General features: G+C 55.2%; 5 protein-coding genes across 5 annotated transcripts; 3 read left to right on the top strand and 2 right to left on the bottom strand.

Moving 5' to 3' along the window:
• The first annotated feature begins 5,505 nt into the window (after window positions 1–5,505).
• On the top strand, window positions 5,506–9,526 carry CDEST_03558 (Putative Heat shock factor (HSF)-type, DNA-binding, CheY-like superfamily). The gene is made up of 7 exons (XM_062919717.1): window positions 5,506–6,726; window positions 6,802–6,818; window positions 6,875–6,947; window positions 7,005–7,145; window positions 7,205–8,080; window positions 8,176–8,374; window positions 8,456–9,526. Exons 1-7 carry the CDS (start codon window positions 6,670–6,672, stop codon window positions 8,905–8,907), a joined length of 1,815 nt encoding a protein of 604 aa, XP_062775768.1. The 5' UTR covers window positions 5,506–6,669; the 3' UTR covers window positions 8,908–9,526.
• Window positions 9,527–14,463: 4,937 nt separating this feature from the next.
• CDEST_03556 (Putative DNA primase, small subunit) lies at window positions 14,464–18,329 on the top strand. Its single transcript, XM_062919715.1, has 4 exons — window positions 14,464–14,858; window positions 14,912–15,106; window positions 15,158–15,604; window positions 15,663–18,329. Exons 1-4 carry the CDS (start codon window positions 14,572–14,574, stop codon window positions 16,288–16,290), a joined length of 1,557 nt encoding a protein of 518 aa, XP_062775766.1. The 5' UTR covers window positions 14,464–14,571; the 3' UTR covers window positions 16,291–18,329.
• CDEST_03557 (Putative tRNA (guanine-N1-)-methyltransferase, tRNA methyltransferase TRMD/TRM10-type) lies at window positions 16,469–17,872 on the bottom strand (the record flags this gene model as incomplete). The annotated part of the gene is made up of 1 exon (XM_062919716.1): window positions 16,469–17,872. The coding sequence occupies one exon, from the start codon at window positions 17,870–17,872 to the stop codon at window positions 16,469–16,471; it is 1,404 nt and encodes a 467-aa protein (XP_062775767.1).
• A 140-nt stretch (window positions 18,330–18,469) lies between the features above and the next one.
• On the top strand, window positions 18,470–21,834 carry CDEST_03555 (Putative DNA mismatch repair protein MutS, core). Its single transcript, XM_062919714.1, has 3 exons — window positions 18,470–18,641; window positions 18,694–18,825; window positions 18,900–21,834. Exons 1-3 carry the CDS (start codon window positions 18,618–18,620, stop codon window positions 21,507–21,509), a joined length of 2,766 nt encoding a protein of 921 aa, XP_062775765.1. The 5' UTR covers window positions 18,470–18,617; the 3' UTR covers window positions 21,510–21,834.
• CDEST_03554 (Putative NADH dehydrogenase [ubiquinone] 1 alpha subcomplex subunit 11) lies at window positions 21,633–24,939 on the bottom strand. Its single transcript, XM_062919713.1, has 11 exons — window positions 24,697–24,939; window positions 24,509–24,628; window positions 24,239–24,439; window positions 23,818–24,170; window positions 23,581–23,635; window positions 23,354–23,404; window positions 22,778–23,168; window positions 22,506–22,578; window positions 22,249–22,304; window positions 21,947–22,045; window positions 21,633–21,756 (listed from the first exon to the last, which is right to left on the bottom strand). The coding sequence occupies exons 1-4, from the start codon at window positions 24,872–24,874 to the stop codon at window positions 24,076–24,078; spliced, it is 594 nt and encodes a 197-aa protein (XP_062775764.1). The 5' UTR covers window positions 24,875–24,939; the 3' UTR covers window positions 21,633–21,756; window positions 21,947–22,045; window positions 22,249–22,304; window positions 22,506–22,578; window positions 22,778–23,168; window positions 23,354–23,404; window positions 23,581–23,635; window positions 23,818–24,075.
• Window positions 24,940–25,164: the final 225 nt, after the last annotated feature.

The raw sequence follows: 25,164 nt of genomic DNA, 5'->3' as shown, positions 1-25,164 counted from the left end.
CGAGCTCGAGGCTGTGGCCCGATACGCTCCAGTCCCGAGCAGTCGGGTCTGGCTTGGGCGTACATGTCCTGTTCCATCTCAGCTGGCACGGTCCCGGAGAAAGCCGCGGGGTGATGGGAGCCCCGGACGAAGAAGGGACGGACACGTGCGACATGCGCCGTCGTCGTGTTGTCTCGCGAGGCCATATCTGCTCGAAGCCTTGAACCCATTCCTTGGACCGCTTCCTGGTGGGAAGCTACATGCGTTATATGCGACGGTTGGTAGAACAAGTTGGGGTAATCTCGGGCAGACCCACCCGATCTGAGATGTGAGATATCCTCGGGGGGCCTAGGGAGGAAGGGAGGGAGGCTTCGTCTCAAGTTGCTCCATCTCCTCGGCTAGCTCAGTCATCAAGGAAGTGTATGAAGTTCAAGATGGTTGCCCCACTACAAGAGAGGGATGACACCGCGAAAGAGAAGAATAAGAGGAAGAGCAAGAGAAGGAAGAAAGAAGAAGAAAAGGACAAATCGCAAGCATTGGAGGACCTGCCGCGCCATCAGCGGTTAGAACCTGCGTCGCGGATGGGGTTCACTGTACAGCACCCAGCAGCTGACGGGCGTGGGATTTCAGCATCGGATCCGGCGGCCTCACAAGCGTTTTCCGAGACGCCAATGCGGAGCGACGGATCTCGTTGGCTCCTTCTTCCCCTCTTCCTTCTTGTTCACCGTAGTGCACTTGCAAAATCCTTCCTGTTCTCCTCCTTAATCGATAAATGGATCGTCATCCAGATGGGGGATGAAAGGAAAGAAACCGGACCCTTAAAAATTAGGTTAACAGACCACAAACAGAGACGGGAAAAAAAAGGAAAGAAAAAAAAGGGGTATCCCGGAGGCAGCCAGGAAATACCTGATGTTTTGCGATCGGCGACAGTGACACAGTGTGGGTGGTCTCAGTTCGGTTCGGCAGGGCGGGTATTCGTCAAACTTCATGGTCCCCCGAACTAAAAAAAAAAAAAAAAAAAAGAAGCCCACCGGATTTGTTCTTCTTCCCCTTCTTCCTCCCCCATTCATCATTTCCCCCCTTGGTTGCCAGTTGCACCTTTTGCGTTACGGTTTCGCCAGTTGGGATCAACCCCCGGCAGCTGTGACGCATGGAAACCAGGGGGGCCAGCCTGAGCCTCTCACCTGACTCTCGAAAAATCTTGCCCGTCCCGCCTCACCCTTTTTTTTTCTCCCATTCTTTTGTGTCTCTCTCCCTTCTCTTACTGAATCGGCCGGGAGATCTCACACATCCTGGTCCTGGGCGCCAAGATTGCCGTGTGGATATGGTGTGACCCGTGCTGAACTGGCGGCGTCCCCTCAGTTGCGTCATACTGGGTCCCACGGTTGCTGTGTCCAAGGGACAGCCCGGCTTTAGGGGTTTGATTCTTTCGGTGCGTTGCTAACTTGGGTAACTTCAGCACTTCAGCCTCCTCCAACAGACATGTTATTACAGAGTACACTACCTGTATACGGGTACGATGTATATGCCATCTTGTCCATGTGTCGCTCGGACGTTCGATGATGATGATGACTTCAAGACTGTGGCAAAGCTTCATTGCTTTAATCTTATCCGTGGTTGGAACACCCCTCCTCAACCCTCACTCTCATTCTCACACTTCACACATACACACACACGCTCTCTCACTCTCTCTCCCCGACATGCTTTCGGCAGCATCCCAGATCTCAGTTTGGCGACGTTGAACCCTTGGCACTACCGTAGCTACGTCCAACTTCTTGGTTTGCCTTGCCGATCTTGGCGCCGGATGGAATGCTGTCCGTTTCGGAATCGGCCTGGTGACTGCCAGACTGCAGAGGCACCACCATGTACAGATACTCACTCGTACAGCAATTGTTCCAGTGTACCTTTTGCGAGTGCTGGCTGTACGAATTTGCTGAACCAGGCCAACCCTCCCTACTCAAGTTCCTTGTGGCATTGGTAGAATGAGGCGGCGACGGGACGCAGCACGTTTCTGCGTGCAGACAAGACACCATCAGCGCGCGCTCGGCGTCGTGGGCCCTCTCCCCCGTCTGAACTATCCGAAGCACGGAAGCTCCCCTTTGTTAGTAGGGCCGTCGGTTGACACCGAAGTCTCGGTGCCAGGCAATTGGGCTCTTTCTGGCTGTCCGGAATTCGTGCTCTTGAGTCCCATGTCGCACGCGTCCTCGAGACACGCTGACGCCTCCCGCTCAGTGCTCGAGCGAAAGCGATGAAAGGTCACCCCGGGTGGCAGATTGGGATCAGCAAAGCGGCGGTTGAAGAAGGACCAGAGTCGCGTCACTCGCGTATCATCTGGGAGAAATTGAAGGAGTCAGGCTCCAAAGTGTAAGTCGTGGCTCCGCATATCAGTTGTCTGCCTTTCCTTGATCCTCGGCATCGTTGCAAAGCAACTCTGACGCCGCTTCGACTGGTGGTGTCTTGTCCGCACCAGAGTCCCGCAACGATCAGGCGTCCGCCTCGATGTCGGGACCGGTGAGGGCGCGCCGTCTTCAGGTAGGAGCATGGCCGGAATAAGGCAGCTTGGCCACTTTGGCCGAGGCAGTCCGAACGGCACGCCTGTGGCTGCACCCAAAGGGTCCCTCCCCCTTCTGGGACGGAGTGGGAAGATCCAATTAATCAAGGCTGGCCAATCCAGAAGTACGACAGGCATGTATCACACGGCGGATCGTTGCCATGTTTGGTCCTTAGGATCATGTTCATACGGTTGACATTGGTGGGCAGCAAGCGCTGCGACGGTAGAGTTGACAAACCCACACCGTCCCTCCCACTTGACAGACTGCTATCCACTCGATCGGCGACCAGTGACTGTCGGCGCCCATCGCACAGTACTTCAGCATGAGGGTAGTTTGTCCAAGGGGTTTTCTTCTCTGCTCCATCAGTCTTTCCATATCATATCCCCCGCACTGCAATCTGCAGGGCCCTTTGTGATCATGGTCATTGGACGGCGTGGACAGCATGCTTACACGCAAAGAGGCGGCTCGACAATTTAATCGACAGTCTGCCGCTGTGCTGGCGAGGGATATTGGAAACCACCAAGTCGCACACTACTGAGTTAACCATTGGCTGCCTGGTGCTCGGGTGCATCTCCGCGTTGTTGGATAGAGTACAGCAGGAGGGTGGCTTCGGCCTGCTCGACGTACTTAGACAGTCCCTGAGAAGCCATTGTGCAGTATGGCATGCAGCTTGTCTGTCCGCTGGAATTGCTTATGGGCTGCCGGCCATCTCCTAGCGCGGCCATGCGAGCCCCCCTTTTGTCTCATGCTCCCTGGTTGTCTTGCGCGCTACTCATCTGGATCACCCAGTGGGTTCAAAACAGGACTCGAAGATGTGCCATCAGACCGAGACGACGGGAAAATCCAGGGTCCAGGGCAGAAAGCTCTCCATTTCCCTGGCAAGTCGTCGGTCCATGGTGATCATGGAAGCCTGTGCTTGGCTGGCGGTAGGGTTTATGGCTTGACACGCAGAAGCTTCGAGGGCGCATGTCGTCGACGTAAAGGCGAGTACTTAAAGGCGAAGATGGGACGAGCAGCGCGGCGTATGTCGTGGGCAGCTTGCAGGCTTACATCACCTGATTTATAGAGCGCCGGGATTCGCGTATCGCGACTTCCCAGACCCGATGCGTACTGCGTTGTGCAGTGCGGCGAACGAGCCGGGAACGTCCTGACAGGCGTTGAACAAATAGACGGCACAGGTGCCCTTGGACAGTGAGAGGAGACGTCGCGGATGAGAGTGTGGTGGAGACTGAATGGGCGTTGACCATTTTGGATCGGGATGATTGCGGGTTGAAGTGCAGGCAGGCGACTGAGTCGGCGTGCGACCGACCTTCTGTGGGTGCGTATAGGTATGGTCTTCGTGTATTTCTCTGCGTCTGAATCTATTCGTACACACTTAAGACCGGTTCGTTGGTGGACGGACTGGCATAACTAGGTACCGGAGTAGTCCCGGAACAGCGTCTCAGAGAGGCATAGACAATGAGAAGTATCTGTTGTGGTGTACGAATAGAGAGACCGAGAAGTCAAGTGTACTCAGAGTAGATAGACAGTCGAGAGGGGGACGGTGTGATGAGAGGGTACGTACCGCAGCCTCGCACACCGTAAAGTCGCATTTGAGAGGACAGTATGAGGTCATTGTTCCCGACACGGACCCAATGTGGGTCCGCGTCACCGGCAACAGCTGGAGACATTCCCAGGGCTCCTCGCAGGCCACGCTCTCTGGTGTGGGTTTGCCAGACAGAAACCCACGAATCCCAGCTGTCGACGGGCGCGAGGGGTGGAGGGCTGAGGCGCGGTGTGGGGCACTCTCTCGTTTGTCTCTCCATCGAAGACCCCGTAGCTTAGGTAACCACTTCCAATGCAACGGTAAGTGTCCAGGTAGTTCGAGTACAGGTAGACTGGAGGCATCTCCACCAAAGAACTGGAACCAGGGACTTTTCTCACTTTGGGCAGTTGTTCAGTCGAACTCGACCACGCCGGCTGGGGGCAAGTAGACTACTTACATTACACTACCTGGGTATCTAACGGATGCCTCTCAATGTGCAGTAAGGACCGAGTTTCTTGATTTCAGATTGCAACCTTCTCCAACCCACCACACCCCACGCCCTCGTCTCTTCTCGCCCGTGCCACAATTGCGCATTTCACAGCACTAAAATTTCACTTTCACATCTTTCCAATCTGGCCAATCTCGCAGGAGCCGTGTAGTTCATGGTTCGCACACTGTCGCTCCCGCCCGCCGCCCGTCGCCCCACGGTTGCTTTTCTGCTCCTGGCTGCCCCCCGCATCGCACCGCACCCGTCTTCCCTTCCGCACCAACGCAAGAGGAGCAGCAGGAGGAGCAGGAATGCCAATACCGGCTTGTTAGCAGCACTCAACAACCAATGGAAGTGCAAAGCCGTTAGCACTTTTGTCACTATCATCTGTCCTCATCTAGAACTCGTGCAGTTTCCTTCCTCGGGTGGCCAGAAACAGGCAGCCGGCCAGTACGATGTACTGCATCTCACCAGCACTGGACCTCCCAAGACTGTTGTTGCACAAGCTAACCTCCCAACCTGAGGTTGGATGGAGGCTTGTACCTATCATCCACCTCACATACCTCTAGGTACCTAGGTAAGCCAAAGAGCCAAGCTCCTCCACTAGTTGGCCTTTTCCCCTTTCATCGATACAGACTCCTCTCTGCCTTGACTTCATCCTATCAGTTCAGTCTCGGGAGTTCCGCTTGCTGCATTTCTCTTCTTCGTGGTCTCCCCCTTCCTCTTGCTGCCCCTGGACCATCACCTGTGCCCTGCATCCAAGGTGCATTCGCTTTCCACTCTCCTTCTTCCCTCGCGGGTCCCCCGTTTTGCATGGGTTCGAATCAATCTCGGGTCCTGATCTGAGGAGCAGTGTACCTCTTTGGGAATAGGATAGAGAAACCCACAAGCCACTTTGCTTCTCGCCGACGACGCCAGCGGCAGTGGCAGCGGCAGCGGCAGCGGCAGCACGAGCGCGAACGCGAATGCTGCAGCACCAAAACCAAAACCAAAACCAAAACCAACGATGCCAAAACCAACCCGATACAGCCCTCATCATACCAGATAGTCTATCTTTCGCTTTTAGCAGCCACATGCATGACCACGCTACACTACCTTCCCACTACCCACATGCCACCACCACCACCACAACCACCACCACGTCCTCCTCCACCTATTGCTCGCCAACTTCCAAGCACCGTCCGTACTGTAGCGTGACCGCCGCTCCTGCTCGGCTTCCTCCTCCGCCATCACCACCAGAACAGGGCAAGCAACCCAAGCATATCCAATTCAACCATTCCCTGTCGGGGCCACCCTAGCCACCACCGCACCCCCCTCATCCTTGCCCCTTTCTCACACCCCCCCCATCCCCCTCCTCCGTCCGTCCCCGTCTCCGTACCTCTCTTGTCGGCCGGGTCTAGTCAGTACATGCTATTCGTCCATACGAATCAGAACCAGTCAGCAATCGACTGGAAACCAGAACCAGCACCATTGCAAACCAAGTGCACAAGCACTAGACCTTGGTGCTCCACGTCGGGCCTGCCATCCATCCATCCATCCATCCATCTGGTCGTGCCCTGCGCCAGTTCCCAGTTTCTCAGATCTCGTCTTCTCGACCATCAACCGACTCCGCGAAACCTCAACCTTTCGCTCAATTGAGCCGACCTCGTTTCGCGAAAGCGCCCTGCCTCGACTCCGTCCATTCGTATCCTATCGATCGGGGGCATATTCGACGATTTACCATCCGCTACCTATTTTTTTCCAACCACAGCCTATGCTGCTGTCTTAGATCCCCTACTGTCCATCTTGCCTTCCATTCCTTCGGCCGACCGCAACCGGATACGGCCTACATAACTGCGAAAGCTTTGGTGGAGATTGCCCTACCGTCGGCTCCCGCCCAGTCTCGATTCCCAAATCCCTGGACCCGTTTGGACACTCAAAGTGTTCTACAACAACCTGCCGACCGAGAAGCATCAACATCGTACGAGCCGTGAATCAGTTGTGTGCAGCTTGCTCGAGACGTGCTTTTTGCTGGGGCCTTCTGTGGTCTCGACGAAGCCGCCCGCCTGAACATTCGACGAGGCTGAGGCTTCGCATCGTCACTCACGTCGTCTGTCGGCCCCGAACTTTCGATTTCGGTGTCCATCATGCCCGAGCCCGACGCCGTCGCCGCCCAGGGCGGTGGCAGTAACTCCAGCGACTTTGTGAGTACATGACGACGCTCCGTGGTGTAGCTTTGGCACCGGCGCGATCTTGCTTGCTGACTTTGACCCGCGCAGGTTCGCAAACTATACAAGTTCGAAGACCTCGATGCACACCGATATACCCCCGAGGCTAACGTTTTTGTGACAGGATGCTCGAGGATCCAGCCTATGCGAACATTGTCAGATGGGGAAATGAGGGCGACACCTTCGTCATTTTGGAGGTGCGTCACAGCCACGATGCGCCCAAGAAGTGTTGACGGAAACTAATCTGCCTGCAGACCGACAAGTTCACCAATGACATTCTTCCCAAGCATTTCAAACACAGCAACTTCTCGAGTTTTGTCCGACAACTGAACAAGTACGACTTCCACAAGTTGCGTCGTAACGACGAGAACAATGAGTCGCCCTACGGCAAGCAGGTACCTAGGAAGCAAGACATCACCAGCCTGATGCCGCCGCATGCTAATATGACACGCAGGCGTGGGAGTTCAAGCACTCGGCCTTCCGTGCCGACAGAAAGGACAACTTGGACAACATCAGACGAAAGGCTCCTGCGCAGAGGAAGACGCAGCAGACGGAAGACCAGTTCACCACAAACCAGTCCATAAACCTGCTCCAAGAGACACTCTTTGCCCAGCAGCAGCAGGTCCAGGCACTGCAGGAGCAAGTCGCTGAAATGTCGCGGACCAACAAGACGCTTGTTCATGAGGTCCACACGATGCACAAGATCATCGATGCCCAGAGACAGTCACAACACGAGTTGCTCAACTACATGTCGCATGCCGAGGACAGAATGAGAGGGCCCAGGTACCCCGGCCCGAACCCGCAGATGAACGGAGGTGTCATCGATGACCAGGCCCCTGAACTGCGACGAGCCAGGGAGCTCCTGTCGAGTGTAACGACGAACAGCATGGTGGACCGAGAGCTCGAGAGACTGAACGGCATGTACGCCCAGAGCTCTCCGCCAGACTCAGCCTCTTCGCTCATGTTCCAGCCTGGGAACACGGGAATGCCGCCCATGCTCCCCGAACACATGAATATGCGCCACCTCGTTTACCCCGTCGGCGAGAATGTAGGCATCGACCCGTTGTCCCAGGATCACTTCAACAACATCCCCTACACTCTCAACTCTTTGCCCATGAACGACTTCCCGGCCCAGCCTGTCGTCAAGCCGGAACCCGGACCCACTACGCCCGCTCCTGCCGCCGCCGCGCCTCCGCGCCCTCCTCATTCAAACGACAAAGGACTTTGGGGTTCCAAAAAGCCGAGGGTGTACCTGGTCGAGGACGATAGGACCTGCTCGAGAATCGGTTCCAAGTTCTTGACACAAATGGAGTGCATCGTAGAGCTGGCTGTGAGTAGTTGGTGCCTCGCCGCCGTCCCAGCACCACCGACTTTTGGCGGCGGCAAACTCGTCGTGGGGGAAAGTTGCTAATAGTGGACCAACAGGAAAACGGTATCGACGCCGTCAACAGGTGCAAGGAGGTGCCATCCGGACACTTCGATCTCATCTTCATGGATATTGTCATGCCACAGATGGACGGTGTGTCTGCGACGCAACTCATCCGCGAAGTCCACCCCGACGTTCCAGTTGTCGCCATGACGTCCAACATCCGACCTGAAGACATCAGCCACTACTTCAACTGGAGTAAGTCCTTCACGATGCCTGTCCGGGCCCCAAGACTGGTCGCAACAAGCAGCCACTGACAGAGAACTCTTTTTTACACAGGTCTTAACGACGTGCTGGCAAAGCCATTCACCAAGGACGGCATGTTGCGCATTCTTCGGAAGCACGTACCGCACCTCCTCAAGAATGCGCCGCCGGATGAGCTGGCCGTAGGCCACGGAGCTGCCCAACTTCATGCCAACAGCATGAGCGTGCCGCCGATGAACCCCCAAGTCAAGTTTGACTCAACGCCAGGCCAGTCACCCGCGACGACTGCTTCCTGGCACTCGCCTGGGCAAATACACCAACCATCCCCCAACGTGACGAACATTGAAACGGGGTATCCCATGGCGAACACGGCCCAAATGGTCATCACACCGACGTCGGCTCAACGGCCGACGTTCCAAAACATGCCGCCAGGTATGCAGCAGATGCGTGTGCCTGACCATATTGTTGGCGACGATCGGCCAGAGAAGCGACAGAGGATGTACGGGCCTCAGGGCGGATACGCTTAAAATGGAGCCCGCAAGGGTGACGATTCGCCTCGATGTATGCCGCCGATGCTTCTTTCCCCGCAAGCCTACGAGCTTTGGGTTGCCACTGTGCAACTTTCGGTCGTCCGGTTGCGCCATAAGGTCTCGGACCGACTGATCGGTCACTGTCGCTAGCTACTGCGAGATGTACGGATGCAGTGCAAACAAGAGCATGCTTGCGTGGAGTTGTTGTGCTCGAGAGAACGGATCGGTATCGGTTCGTCTTGGTGAGATGATGTAACGCAAAAGGAGGGAAAGAGATGTTTGAATTTGTCAGTATTGTCGCGTGGTAAAGACACGTTCGCCCAAGGGAATGGCGACTGACGATGTCCCAAGACAGGACATGTCGCCCATCGGTGGCAGCGTGGAAGACGATCTATGGGGGAGAAGCATGGCTTGAGAAAGAAGCCTTACGGTCTCGGGTTGGATTTCGTAATCGGAGTTTGTGGAGTTATTTCTTGGTTCGCGTCCATGAACCACGGAGGGTGGATGGGACGTGGCGAATTTGAAAAGAGATCTATTGTCATTTGTGAGGGGCATATGTTTCCTCGGCATGAATATACATTACCACATTGCATACCCAGAGCTGAGAAAAGACAGAAGGGGCATTAAGCTTAAGCGTTCTTAAGGAGCAACGCCGTGAAAAGCGAATCTTTGGATGGTGAATGATGGCATGATATGGTGGGTAGGTTTGCTGCTGGCTGGCAGCGCGGGACGCCCGGACCTAGGTACGCAGTCATGTCAGTGTTGTTCCCTGTGCTGCCACCAGGGCTCTAATTAAATAATAGGACGTAGGAGGAGTGCGTGGTGAATGTGTAAACCAACCACACGCCCCCCCTCCAGGAGGCTTTCGTCAGCCAGCCTTCTGGAACCTGTACACGTACTTTGTACAGTGTTTGTACGTCCAAGATCCGGCATGATGGAATGGTCCGGTCAGGGTTCCCTACAGCAGGGGAGGGTTCAGGCCCCCCAACCCATGCAGGAAGCCGAGCATTTGCGGGAGACTGGGACTCTGGGAGGTGGTTGAGGGTGGGTTTAGGTGACTGGACTTGCCAGACGAGTAGAGGAGTAGAGTCGGCATCCCCCCGTTTGATGTGCTACGTTGGCCCCCGCACGCACAGGTGGTCGATGGCGGTCGAGACCCGGCACGGATGGTGGTCCAGTGGTCTGATGTACCGGGGTCCCTGCCAAGCGGCCCGGAAGTTGGAAGGGTCTGGAACGTCTCCATTCGTGATGCCGCGCGACCACGAGGATTCGAAGATGATTGCGTCTGGGTGTGGGTGTTCGGAGATTTCGTCTGATGTAGCTGCTAGCCTGCTGCTGCTGCGCCTCCTGGCCCACCACGACTTTGGCTCGGAGTTTCTTTCTCTTTCCCCGTCTCTCTCCTCGTCTTGTCAAGTGAGAGACAGGAAGTTATCTGATGAACTCTCGGCTCCAGGATGTCTCGTAGGGCTGGTTGCCGGACTCCAAGGGTGACAGCGCAGTACTCCATCCTTGACGTGACTGTGGAGATGGACCCTGGCGTATTCAGGGCCATTGCATTGTGAGTGTGCGGGGGGGTCAACAGGTCTGGGGACTGGGAACCTGGGAAAACACGAGAAGATGTCGATAGGGATGTTTGTTTGCTTCAAGAGGAGGAAGATTAGTTGCGGGAGGCCACGAGAGTTTATGCAGCTGCAGGCCTGGTCGGGACGGGATGGGTTAGGATGGCATCGGTACCAAGGGGTGGTTGGATGGGGGAGCATGGGCCCAGATCTCGGCTCGAGGGAAGCTTCTTGCCTGCGCGACAGCAGTACAGGTAGCACGGCAGCAACAGCAGCAGATTCGAGGCTGTCTATGACGGACCCATGATGAGTCCAGACCGTTGCGCCGATGTTTTCTTAGCGATTTGCTGTCACCTCAACCTTCCCGAGCCGGGCCTGCCTGGGCTGAATGGTTACACTGAACAGGCCAGGCCAGGCCAGCCCAGGCTAGACCCCCGAGGTTCGGCGCCAGACCAGTTGAAAAATGAAGGGCGGTATGGGCAGTATGGCGCTCGTCGTGGCGTGTGAGGAGAAACGAAGAACCAGAGACACATCTGTCGCTGTGTCAGGGCAAGATGTAAGGATAGGAGGGCATGAGGACGTACGTGCGTACAGATGCGTGCCCACGGGAGATTTGTCTATACCGTACACGCCCATTGAGGCAGCGTCTTGCATGCTGCAAATCCTTTGCACAAACGAGACGGGGTGCAGGACTTTTCAAGGTTGGGGGTGTCATGGCATCCCCCCCCCCCCCCCCCCACCTCATCGGTGGTGGTTGTAGTGGTGGCACTCCGCAATGAATGGTGGTGGTATGCGAGGTGCGGCTAAGTGTGGGCAAAGGACCCAAAGGCCGAGATGCGGTCCATTTGGGCGGGTGACACGGGAGACAGGGGGGAAGGGAGGGATGTTCGATGGATGGTAGGCAATGCAAGCTCGCTTGTTTGCTGCTTACCTGCAGCACATGAAGTAGGACGCGGGAAGAAAGAAGGCCATGGGCCGGTCTCGATTCCGGGAGGACGGTCGTACGGGGGTTCTTGTTGGAGAGGGTACGAGAGTGATCGAGAGCAGCGAGGTGAGAGCGGATTGGTATGAACCCACCCTCCTGGCTTCTGCATTTTTGGTCTGTTAGTACCTGGCGATGAGAAGCCGACGATGAGACGGGACGTGTTTTTTGGGACGTCTATGGGGGGGATGTAAGGACTTGGGTGTCTTGAGAGGGCAGGCTGCTTATATGGATGAGGCGGTCTTGGACTGAGACTGTGATTAGACTCTCTCTCTCTCTCTCTCTGTCTCTATGTGTGTGTGTGTACACGTCCTTCATTGCAGCCAGCAGTCCGACTGGCTGAGTTCCAGTAAGCCAGCCGCAGCATCATCCTGAATACCAGTTCTCACCTTGTCAGTTCGTACATTGGATGGTTAATCGGGCTTTCTTGGGCTTTTCCCATGGCTGGCTGGCCTGGGCCGGTCCGGAAGGAATTCTCCGCCCCCATTCCTTTTTTTATTCTTTCTTTATGGGGGGGGGGGCGGAAGGGGGGTTGCCTATGTCCAGCATCCCTATTATCATGGACGACGGGCCGCTTGGCCCCCAACAGATCCTCGTGCAACTTGAGACCGAGGCTGAAGAAGGGGGTTCCCATCCCAAAGGGCTTTCGGACTGTTTGCCAGCCAGTCGGCCACGTGCTATGGGGTTCGAGGCCGCTGAGGAATGGATCGATGTGGATAGGTAGAGATAGCAAGGACAAGAGACATGGGAAAAAGCAAGAAAACAGTAGAATGCCGAGGGACTGTGCGAAGCTAGCGCAGGCCAGGCCAGCACACAGAATCGTTTTGGTGGACTCATCTGGCCCAATGCTCAATGGTCACACATGTTCTCCATTGACATGTTTTTGAGACGAAAATCCACCCGCCCAGTGCCTGCAGATCCAGAGTGAGACACCATGTCACTGCGTGTTGCCGATGGTTGTTGAGTTTGTTTGCTTCCTGGAGAGAATCCGGCCATGGCGTGGGGCCACAAGGCAAATCAGGCTGCGGTATCTCGCAAGAGATGTAGGAGGCAGGAGAGCAGTGATGACTGGCCCATGCTAGGAGGCATCCCAGCGGAGGAACAAGACCGGATTCCGTCAATGTCAGATCATCCGCTACTCGCCCATCACACAGGTTGATGTGTTTCTGGGATTGTGCCCAACCGCACCCACCAGTATGGGCCGTTCCAGACTCGTCGGACCCTAGCCATCCCTTTGGGACGCGTGCTGCCAAGCCCTGTGTACTGGCTGGCGGAAGACTACAAGGGGAAGGACAAGAGGACAGTTTTTCTAGGCGTTCGAATCAGGCTGGATGGTGTCTTGGAACGCCTCCGAGTTCCGCGGGTTTGGGGGGCATCTCAGCCTCGTCGTCATCGAATTCCTTCCCGCGGGCCGTCTCCTGTCTCCTCCCTTTCGAGGCTGTTTCTTTTGTTTTAGGTCTAATTCGTTTGGAGGATCAAGACATGCGGCTACCAGGCCTCCTATGACACCAGTCTCCAGTCACCTGGCGGCGTAATCTTCTTGGCTCGGTGACATCTTGAAGAAAACGGGGAGGGATGGAGGGTCTCGGAAGTGCGGTTTGTGACTTGGACGGCGTTCGGCACCCAATGGGACATGTTCTCCCTTGGCTAGGACCCCATTCCGAGCTGACCGGTTTGTGCATCTGCGGCTGAGGCTAGTGAAGCAGAACTTGACTCAACGGCTGGCCGATTCCTGTGGCGTTCACGATAGGACATTTTGCTCCGCGGTATTGGTCTCCTAGATCAACCAATTCTCACAAACAAGATTGCACGAAGAGATCTGGGCACTAAGATTCCCCCACGAGGGCAACAAGGGCGGCCCCAAGCTCGACATATTGGATAAGCACACAATTATCCAACGAAGGCCAGTACCGCTTCCCTAGCTTTTGCTACGTGGCGTGGGAATGCGTTCCGAGTCTCTGGTTTTTTCAGGCAATAGTCGTGTCATCCTGGACACATGCTCAGTCCATCCGAGTCGTGGACTGACAAAAAGTTGCTGCAGCGCATTAGGTGCTTGACATGTGTTTCTCGCCGAGAAGATGCAAAAAACAGAGGGAAACTTTTGGGTGCAGTTGGTCACTAAAGAGCAGGAAGAAAACGCGACTACCTCTAGAGTTTCGTTCTAGCATCGTTAATGGTAGGATGAGGGGCTTCTTCAGTAGGCAACAAGCGCAAGTTAACCCAATGACCAAAGTGTGTAAATGTTATGAAAGCAATCGAACTGAAGTCAATCGACAACTGCTTCCATTGGTACTGCTTGCTTCGTTGACCAGGTCCACCAAGACCCTCCTCGTAGTCGATAGGAACATCAACGATATCTCTAATGCAGCCACAAAATTCCTGGCTTAGTAGTATTGGAGTTGACTTTGGAGGGGAGGCTCACCAACATGATATTAATACCCGCCGCCATTTACAACTCTCCCCTCATGTGGACTTTGCTCAAGCGCGCGACCCCTCGCCATCCAACACATACGTCAAGAAGCCAACTCTCCCTTCCTATAGCCTTCATCAAGACCGCTAGCTTCAAGGAAATGAAGTTCAAGGTCTCAGTAACAGAGTTTATCAACAGGATGACATTGAGACCCAATATCGTGCTGCTCTAATAGTAACCAATGGCGTCCGCTTTGTGCGTCACCATTGTAGACCTTTTTGGTTTACACATGCGTAGGTTCTGTTGCGTGTATGTCGAGTGCAACCTCCCGATGACTGACAAGTTGATGTTAGACGACACAGGCGTCATTCCCATTGTGACTCCGAGAACCAGCAATAGAACAGCAGCGTTGTTTGACCAGAAAACATACATTGAGTGAGCTTTCATTGCTATGTGTGGTGTATTCAGTGTCTAAGAAAGGAATTCAGAGTGTCTTCTTATGACTAAGCATAACAGGGGGGGGGGGGGGGGGGGGGGGGTGTCCATCCAGACCCTTTACGCGAGAAAGCGCGTCCCCGACGCGACTTCCATCCATCAACCCGCCCGCATTTTCGAGTTGGCCCGGCAAATTGGTCTACGAAAGCGATCCTCGCAAACCTGCGTAAATCGTAACTGCCTACTTCCAACCACAGTCACACACATACCCAGAGATGCCACACTCCGTGTCGTCAGAAGCAACCTCACCACCCAACGATATAGTGGCCCACGACGAATCAATGGCCGACTCGCCCGCCCCCCCCACCGCCAGCCAGGCGACTGACGGCGACGTTGCGATGGCCGAGGTTGATGCGCCGGCGCCCGCCACCGAGGATAAGAGAGATGTCAAGCTGGAGGATTTGTTCATAGACGGGGACTCAGACGACGAGTTTCCCAGCTCAAAACCACAAGACACACCGTCATCAAGTTCCCCGGGGATTGCGACACCCCTTTCACCAACGTGGGTGTCCCGGCACCAACCTCTCACGGGCTGCATGCTAATGTAGGGCACAGAGACATTGCGGATTTGAAAGCGTCAGATCCCGAGGTGATGCGCAGTTTCTACCAGCGCCTGTTTCCTTGGAGATACCTCTTCCAATGGTTGAACCACAGCCCGTCGCCGACCAACGACTTTGCCCACAGAGAGTTCGCCTTTACGCTGCAGAACGACGCTTACCTACGATACCAGTCTTTCCCAACCCATGACCTGTAAGCTACCGGTAATCGTACCTGTCTCAAACAAAAGACTAATTCTTACAGCCTCCGCAAGGACGTCCTCCGCCTCATGCCCTCTCGTTTCGAAATCGGCCCCGTCTACAGCACGAACCCGCGTGACCGCAAGACCCTCCGCAACGCCAGCGCCTTCAAGCCCCTCGCCAAGGAGCTGTGCTTCGATATCGATCTGACGGACTACGACGAGATCAGAACCTGCTGCGACAAGGCCAACATTTGCATCAAGTGCTGGCAGTTCATCACCATGGCAATCAAGGTCGTCGACGTCGCCCTGCGCGACGACTTTGGCTTCAAACACATCATGTGGGTGTATTCCGGCCGGAGAGGTGCCCACGCGTGGGTGTGCGACAAGAAGGCACGGACAATGGGCGACCAATTGCGCCGGTCGATCGCGGGGTATCTGGAGGTTATCAAGGGCGGCGCGCAGAGCGGGAAGAAAGTGAATCTGTGGCGGCCACTGCACCCCCACGTGGCGTAAGTCGACTACCTGCAGTCGATATCTAGAGCCTAAAGTCACTGACAATTACCACAGACGGAGTCTCGAGACCCTCAAGTCTCATTTTCAAGAAGACGTTCTCGAGGCACAAGACCCCTGGGCCTCCAACGAGCGCGCCGAGCGCCTCCTCCAGCTGCTGCCGGACAAGAACCTCAACGAGTCGCTCCGCAAGAAGTGGGACGCCGCTCCGGGGCGGTCGTCCGTCTCCAAGTGGGCCGATATTGACACGGTGGCCAAGAGCGGCGCGAGCAAGAATCTCGACGCCAAGGCGCTCCTCGAGGCCAAGCAGGACATCGTACTTGAGTACACGTACCCGCGCCTCGATATCGAGGTCAGCAAGAAGCTCAACCATCTGCTCAAGTCGCCCTTCGTCGTCCACCCCGGCACTGGCAGGGTGTGCGTGCCGATCGACACCAGGACGCTCGAAGACTTTGATCCGCTCGGTGTGCCGACGGTGCAGAGCCTGCTGGCGGAGATCGACACGTGGAAGAGCGACGAGGACGCCGAGGCGGGTGGGTCGCAGCAGAAAAGCGTGCAGGACTGGGAGAAGACGAGCCTGAAGCCGTACGTGGAGCAGTTCCGGTCCTTTGTTATTGGTTTGATGAAGGATGAGAGGGACGGCAAGATCAAGAGGGAGAGAGAGGAGGACGCCATGGATTTTTGATAAACACAAAATCGATACGACTTGTATGATTGGGGTATATATCTGGTTTCTGGGTCGGTGTTTTTTTATATCTTTATTGCTTCCTGTCCATTGCGTTTCCTCTTCTTCTTCTTTTCTTCTTCTCTTGAACAATTGAAGCAGAGGGTATTATTATATTTAATCGCCTGCCATGACGGGGTTATGATTTACCCAGGGCTTCCTTGGTGCCTTCCTGAGACGCAGCTGACGACTCTGGCGCCGCCACGTTTTCCGTGATGGTTTGCCTCTCGTCCACGTCCTCGTCATCCTCCTCGTCAAACCTGCTGTCCTCGATCTCGCCGCCCGCCCCTTCTGTAGCGGGAGTCCCGCTGGCACTGCCAGCGCCGCCTTCCTCCTTCAGCTTTGCCTCCTTGCGCTTGGGGATGACGCTCAGGAACGCCTCGGCCCAGCTGCCCGTCTCGAGCCACTTGAGCATGATCTCGACGACGTGGTTCGTCGCGAGCACCCTCCGACTCGACAGGTTCATGTACTCTCCAATGGGCAGCTTCGCCGTCCGGATGCCCATCGCCCTCGCGCGGCGGTGACACAGACCCTTTTCGCGGTTGCGGTCGACGAGGCCGCCGATGACATAGCTCGTGTTGGGCTCGAGGCGGTCGAGAGTGTTGACCGAGTCGGAGGAGAGGTAGACGATGTTCTTGAGCTCGTCGGCGGGTTCGGGTTCGGGGTCCGGGCTAGGCGCCGAGTCGAGGACGTCCCGGAAGACGGCGGGCTTCTTGGCGGCGCCGTCCTCCCCGGTCGGCTGGAGCAGGTCGATAACCTGCCCGCCGCGGGGCCCCTTCATCAACTCGTCAGCGTCCCTGGAAGCCTCGACGAAGTCTCCCTCGACGAGCTTCACGCCTTTCCAGTGCACGTGCTGGCTGCCCAGCGTCGTCTCGAAGCGCTCCTTCAGCTGGCCGCCGTAGGAGCTGACGTACAGGTGGGCGCGGTACCTCGCGGCGCGGTTGTCCGAGTAGGAACGGGTGATCTGGCTGGCAAGCGAGACGAGCTCCTTCTCGAGCATGTACTTTTCAAAGTCGCAGTCGAGGATCAGGGCGACAGGCACTTGGGTCGCAGGCTGCTTAGGCGTCTTGCGCTTCGGCGGGATGACGACGGAGGCCGGGTCGATGCCCTTGGCCTCGGCCTCGGCGATAACGGCGGCAATCTCCTCGCGGCGGGTGGCCTGACGCTCATGGCGCTTCTCCTTGCGCTTGCGCTTGCGGTCCTCACGGCCGTCCTCCCACGCCGCCTTGCGCTTCATCTTGCGGAGCTGGTTCTTGGAGATCTTGGGCTCGGCCTCAGCGGCGGCAGCGGAGGATTCGACATCGGCCTCTTCGCCGTCCTTTTCCACCGAGGCTTCGGGGACGCCCGTCTTGTCAACCCCGCTACTGCTTGTCTCTTCTCTCGTCGTCGCCGTCGTCGTTGTCGTCGTCGTTGTGGGGGGATTCGGGGCTGCGCCGTCGCCATTGGCAGGCGTAGGCGGGACAGAGGGTTCTTCTGATTTTGCTTCGGTCATCTCGAGGTCTTTGGCTGGCTGATTGACGGGTTCCGAGGCGGGAGTCTCCATTGTTGCGGCCGCGGTCTGGAATGAGCGTGCAAAGTTTGGTGAGGGAAGTGGGGGACTTTTGCGAAATTTCGGCGATGTCTTGCGATAGTTGTCCAGGTGCAGTTGCGTAGCGGACGAGCTGCAGAAGCGCGCTAATCCGTTTGTGGAATGATATGGGCCCAACCCACGGGTGAATGTCGTCAAGGCGCTGCTGACTGGCGCTCTCAGTTGCAGTGGTCGGAACAGCATTAACACGATAGTTCAGCGGCAATTGGCATACGAGGGAGTGATATGATTGCGCCTCTTTATGTATGGGGGAAAAAATGAAATTGCAGAAAGCCAAATCAAAATGTTGCAACTACAAGGACAAGCGTCAGCACCACTTGAAGGGGGAGCAAGCGGCTGAGATAGATGTTGAAAAATAAAATAAAAAAGACCTGCGAAATGACATTGACAAAAGCACGGATACTTAGGTAGGCAGGCACAAGACCTTCCTCTGTCAACAGCCATACTCCTAGCCAAAAAGGACTAGCTCCATCACGTCGCGTCAACCCCCACTAAAATGCCCATCCCTTCCGCAGACGCGTCTCCCGTGAAAACCACTTTAACCACCCGCGTACCTAATCTGGAGAAGCACCACGCCAAAGTGCGCTCCCTCATCCCCTTCGCGTGCGGGATACATACACTCGCCCAATACCTAATCTGCCTACCCGGCTTTGCTTCTTGTGTTGTTCTTGTCTAGTCGATTTTCAGCACAGCATTCACAATGTCTTCGAGACCCGAATTGAAGGTCCGTTTCCCAAGTACTACCGTTCAAGAAGACATGGCTGAAATGTTACCAGGTCGACGATGAACACGGCTTCATCCGCTTCTTCAAGTCTCTCCCGGTTGTTCACGAAGACACAGTCCGCATATTTGATCGAGGTGATTGGTACACTTCACACGGTGAAGATGCCAACTTCATCGCCCGTACAGTACGTCTCGCACCTCCTGCCAATCCCTCCCCCCCATCTTCCACACGGTTGCCAGCTAACCTGGTTTCCTCCAGGTATACAAGACGACGTCCGTCGTAAGGACCTTGGGCCGAGATGAGAAGACAGGCCTCGCCTCCGTGACAATGACCGTCACGGTCTTCCGACAATTCCTTCGAGAAGCGCTCTTCAAGCTGGGAAAGAGAATAGAGATATGGGAGAGCACCGGCGGCCGCATGAACTGGAAGGTCGTCAAGCAGGCGTCTCCGGGTAACCTGCAAGACGTGGAAGAGGATTTGGGTGGCCAGGTTGAGGCCGCCCCGATGATTCTCGCTGTCAAGATATCCACCAAAACTTCCGAGGCCAGAAGCGTTGGCGTCTGCTTTGCCGATGCCAGTGTGCGAGAGTTGGGCGTCAGCGAGTTCCTCGACAACGACCTGTTCTCCAACTTCGAGGCTCTGCTGATTCAACTGGGCGTCAGGGAGTGCCTCATACAAATGGACAAGGCGGACAAGAACAAGGACCCGGACCTTACAAAGCTGAAGCAGATCATCGGGAACTGCGGCGTTTCCGTCTCGGAACGGTCGGCCGGCGAGTTTGGCACCAAGGACATCGAACAGGACCTTGCGCGTCTGCTCAAGGACGAGCGCTCGACGACTCTCCTGCCCCAGACCGACCTCAAGTTGGCCATGGGCTCGGCCGCGGCTCTGATCAAGTACCTCGGCGTGCTCCACGATCCATCCAACTTCGGACAGTACCAATTGTACCAGCACGACCTCTCTCAGTTTATGAAGCTGGATGCGGCGGCGCTGAAGGCGCTCAACTTGATGCCTGGCGCCCGGGACGGTGCCAAGTCCATGAGCCTGTATGGGCTGCTTAATCACTGCAAGACTCCAGTCGGAAGCCGGCTGCTGTCACAGTGGCTCAAGCAACCACTCATGAACAAGTCAGAGATCGAGAAGCGTCAGCAGCTTGTCGAGGCCTTCGTCAACGACACAGAGTTAAGGCAGACGATGCAGGAGGAACATCTGCGTTCGGTACCAGACCTTTACCGTCTCGCTAAGCGGTTCCAAAGGGGCAAGGCCAACCTTGAGGACGTCGTTCGTGCGTACCAGGTCATCATCCGGCTGCCTGGCTTCATGGGAACTTTGGAGGGCGTCATGGACGAAGCATACAGAGATCCTCTTGACGAAACCTACACGACCCCTCTCCGCGGGCTTTCCAATAGTCTCGCAAAGCTCGCGGAGATGGTCGAGACGACTGTCGACCTGGACGCCCTAGACAACCATGAGTACATCATCAAGCCAGAGTTCGACGACAGCCTGAGGATCATCAGGAAGAAGCTTGACAAGCTCAAGAGAGATATCGACCAAGAGTTTTCGGACGCGGCTCGCGACCTGAAGCAAGAAGTCGGCAAGAAGATCTTCCTTGAGAACCACAAGGTCCACGGATACTGCATGAGACTCACGAGACAGGAAGCCGGCGCTATCCGGAACAAGTCGGGTTACCAGGAATGCTCGACGCAGAAGAACGGAGTCTACTTCACGACCAAAACACTGCAGAGCCTCCGTCGAGAGTTCGACCAGCTCTCGCAGAACTACAACAGGACACAGAGCAGTCTGGTCAGCGAGGTTGTAGGCGTGGCGGCTTCATACTGCCCCGTCCTCGAGAGGCTTGCTGGTATCCTGGCCCACTTGGATGTCATCGTCTCCTTTGCCCACTGCTCCGTCCACGCGCCCTCCGAGTACGTCCGCCCTACGATGCACAAGCGAGGCGAGGGCCAGACGATCCTCAAGGAGGCCCGCCACCCGTGCCTAGAGATGCAAGACGACGTCCAATTTATCACAAACGACGTTACTCTGACGCGGGACAAGTCCTCTTTTCTGATCATTACCGGTCCCAACATGGGCGGAAAGTCGACTTACATCCGCCAGATCGGCGTCATCGCCCTCATGGCGCAGGTCGGCTGCTTCGTCCCCTGTACCGAGGCTGAGCTGACCATCTTCGACTCCATCCTCGCTCGTGTCGGCGCCAGCGACTCCCAGCTCAAGGGCGTGTCGACGTTCATGGCCGAGATGCTTGAGACGGCTAACATTCTCAAATCGGCAACAGCTGAGTCCCTCATCATCATCGACGAGCTGGGCCGCGGTACCTCGACCTACGATGGCTTCGGCCTTGCGTGGGCCATCTCGGAACATATCGTCAAGGAGATCGGCTGCTTCGCTATGTTCGCGACGCACTTCCACGAGCTGACGGCACTGGCGGACGAGCACCCGCAGGTCCACAACCTGCATGTGGCGGCGCACATCGGCGGCGGCGGCGGCCAGAACAGCAAGCGTGAGGTGACGCTTCTATACAAGGTTGACGACGGTGTGTGCGACCAGAGCTTCGGTATCCACGTGGCGGAGCTGGTGAGGTTCCCGGACAAGGTGGTGCGTATGGCAAAGCGCAAGGCCGACGAGCTTGAGGACTTTACGTCCAAGCACGAGGACTTAGGGCTTAAGTACAGCAAGGCGGACATGGAAGAGGGCAGCGCTCTGCTCAAGGACGTGCTGCTGCGGTGGAGGGAAGAGGTCGACGCGGGGCAGATGAGCAAGGAGGAGATGGTCTCTAAGCTGAAAGGCTTGGTGATGGCGAACGAGAAGCTGCTTGCCAATCCCTTTTTCCAGTCTGTCAAGACGTTATAAGGGCCATCATGAACGCCTGCTGGGTTGACGACGCAGGTTTCTTTCTTGAGAGGGGGGGTGGTGGTTTCTTGCGCATGGCGTTTTGGGGTTCGGAATTTGGGACTATAGGTGCACAACAACGGTTCAAATTGTTTCTTTTGGGAGACTTGAGCTACTTGAGAACTATGTAGACAAAAGAGCAATTGACAACGAAAGCTGAAGACCGCGAGACAGGTATGCTCGACGATGTTGACAGGGAGAACCTGGGCTTTGGGGATGTTAGCGTACATCGTAGATCTAAGGTGAACCAAAGACAAAAGGTGTAAATCGAACAAATCAGACAATTGATAGAACGGTATAATTTCGAATCATTAACATTCATAAACAGCCTCTGAAGCTGAGTATCATCATTGGAAGGGGTGGAAGACGTGAGAGATGATAGCGCAGGAAATACATACTTTGGTCAACTTGGCAAGGCTTGCCCTGGAAGCAGCCTTCGGATGTAGAATTACACAAAAGTCGTCACTGCGCTAGCCTTGGCGATTGTCACACAAATCCTGGATCCTTGGGTTAGCCATTTCTTCGAGACACTGTCAATACCATGGGTAGAACAGATGTGATTGTGCAAGGGATCAGAGAATTGATAGAACGGTGATGTTTCGAATCATCTTCATTGAAATCATAAACAGCCTCTGAAGCTGAGTCTCATCATGAAGTGCTGGTTGGTTGGGCGTCCTCTTGAGTCGGACTTGAGACGTACCTTTGACGAAGAGAACCGGACACATAAGACCGAGTTGGGCGCTGGGAGATGGGAAGCTGGAAATCCGAGTTAGCTGGGTAATGGGTCATGGTTTTGTCCGAAAAAAGAAAAAAACAACATAGAGGGTGTCGGATCAGGAATAAAAGATAGAACGGTGAAGGTTTGAATCATTGCTTGTTCATAAACAGCCTCTGAAGCTGAGTCTCATCATGGAATGGGGTTGGTTGGGTGATATTAAGGTGCAGGGAGGACCTTACCAAAAGTCTGCGTCAGGAAACCACAGGAAGGGACGAAAAATATTGAGCCGACAGCCGGACTTTCGCGAAACTGCTTGGGTTGATAGTTAGCTTCTGCGGAGACTCGATGGTCGTGAAACAACGGATCGGTAGGTGAGAATGATCAGAAAAATGATAGAACGGTGATGGGTCGAATCATGAAGTAATTCATAAACAGCCTCTGAAGCTAGTGATTCATCATATCGAGGGGATGGGATGAAGAGGGATGTGAGTAGGTAGGAGGTGAAACATACCATTTTGTCCAGGTGAAATCGAATATCTCGTATCCTATCCCAAGAGGCAATGACGTCAGTCAGCCCGTAGGCCCTCGCTAATCGAGCCGTCCCGAACAGGCCGCAGTTGCCTCGCTAGCACAGTGAATAGCCTATTTATGCGGCATCGGTGCTGTGTCTGCCAACCAAGCCCGATGAAGGGCCAATTGGCCCAGAGGTATAACGCCCTGGATCGTTAGTTTGAACTTGGTGATGAAATCCAAGGAAGTTTGCTGATGGAGGGTTTCGTAGGGCGCGGGTTCGACCCGCGCCTAAGCTTTTGTCTTTGGTTTCCGTGACACCTCTACTTCTGCCCTGCTGGGGTCGAATGATGCCCGAGATCCAATTGCTGCATAGCTAATGCCGCCTTTTCCTACAAGCGTTGGTCAGCTTCCCTAAAGACATGCAAATATCGCAACACAATTGCAGAACATAGTCGTGTAATCAGACAAATGATAGAACGGTGAAGGTCTAATCATGGAGATCATAAACAGCCTCTGAAGCTAGTGTATCATCATACAGGAAATGGAGAGAGATAGAAGGCAGTGAATGACTTACTCAGACAAAATACGCAGCGACTACGGCTTGACATGTTGTCGCATGGGTGGTCTGAATTGCCTGGTCAGTTTCTATTTCAAGCAGCATATTGCAAGAGATTGAAATGCGAGTGGGGTATCAGATAAAAAGATAGAACGGTGAAGGTCTAATCATGTAGATCATAAACAGCCTCTGAAGCTAAGGTATCATCATGGAAAGAACAGAACTAAAAACTTGCGAAGACTTACTCAATGCGGAAGACGTGTACACTGCTTGGGACCTAGGCTTGATTCATCGCCAACCCTTGAGTCCAACGTTAGTAAATGCTATGAACAGCGAGATGCAACCAAGACGGCGTTGCGAAAGCAAAGTCAGACAAAAGATAGAACGGTAATATGTTGAATCATGTAGATCATAAACAGCCTCTGAAGCTATTATATCATCATTTGGAGAGTGGCGGGAGAAAATGCATGCAAAGAACGTACCATTGATGTGACGCAGCCGGCGGGTGCGTCGGATGAGACAGGCACACATCACGTGGAAGCTCGGAGAGCATGAACAAATAGTACAATTCTCCATTTCCTCTAGCCGATGAGACCTCTCCTTTGGCCCACGTGTTTCGCAGGCTGTGTATGTACAGGCAACGGAAAATAAAAAGAGCATGCCTCGCTAGGCCGGGTGGGTGATGGACGGGATGGGGTAGTAGTAGTGGTGGTGTTTTCGTTTGGAAAAGGGTTCTTCTTTTACTCGACGGTCGCCTTGACAGGGTTGATCTCGACTCCGTACTTCTCCTTAAGTCGCTCGCGTCTCCGCTCCTCGTAGCCCGGTGGCCGGATGCCTGGGAAAGTGTCAGCCTCACATAAGGAAAATAGTCGTGGATCACGCCAGCCAGAAGGCGATACATACCACGGCCCTCGCCAATCTCTGCAATCGTCTCCTCAATAGGGCGTCTCTTGGCCTGGCGCTGGGCAATCTTGCTGTCGAAGGCGGCCTCGTCATCCAGCTTGTTTTCTGACCATCCCCTCAAACGTCCGCCGGTGAGCTGAAATACTCCCTGCCACGCACCAAAGGCAGCGCCCAAGCCGAGCACGACGGGCATCCTCTTGGCTGTTTAAATCACGGCCCGTAAGCATCATGTCTCGCCAATGTTCAATGTTCGGGAAGAGGTGCTCGTACTGGTCATTCCAAGAATGGAACCGGCAACAAAACCGGCAGTCGCCGTGTTCCAGGCATCGTCCTTTTCTCTAAGGTTGGCCATTGCCGACTGGGTGAAGCCGTATGCGCCGCCACCAATCGCTGCGGGGGATTGTCAGTATGAGGCCGTCCTCGAATCAACCTGACGACGAAGAGTTGGGCCGACTTACCCATGACTGCGATGATGCCGCCGCTGCGGGTGAAAACGGACATGGCGCCGACGTTCTGCTTCTGGAGGGCATTGTGAACTGCGGCCATGAAGAAACCGGCACCACCAAGGGTCGTGGAGGCCTGGATGCTGGCCTTGATGGCGTCCTTGGGGTGGTACAAGTCGTCGTCGCCGGCCATGATTGCGGGGTGGTTCGGAGTCGCGGGCCAGACACTCAATGGGAAAATAAGTTGGTGAGGGATCTGGCGGAAGTTTGAGGTCGGGTTGAAGCTCCACGGATGAGTCTCCACCTGGGAGCCAGTCACGTGATATTTTTTCGGTGTGGAGCCAATCAAATGGCACGCAAAGGTCAACTGCTCGACGCTTCAATGAACAATAGTGCTTTATGGTGAGTCCGATCAATGCGGTTTCTAAGGGCATTAAAGTGAACTAGCTGGTACCCGGTTTATTTTCCCTTTTATCTCTGTAG

The sequence above is a fragment of the Colletotrichum destructivum genome, chromosome 2, assembly GCF_034447905.1.
Source record: "Colletotrichum destructivum chromosome 2, complete sequence".
NCBI classification, from domain to species: Eukaryota; Fungi; Ascomycota; class Sordariomycetes; order Glomerellales; family Glomerellaceae; genus Colletotrichum; species Colletotrichum destructivum.
This window is presented reverse-complemented; position numbering and strand designations above follow the sequence as displayed.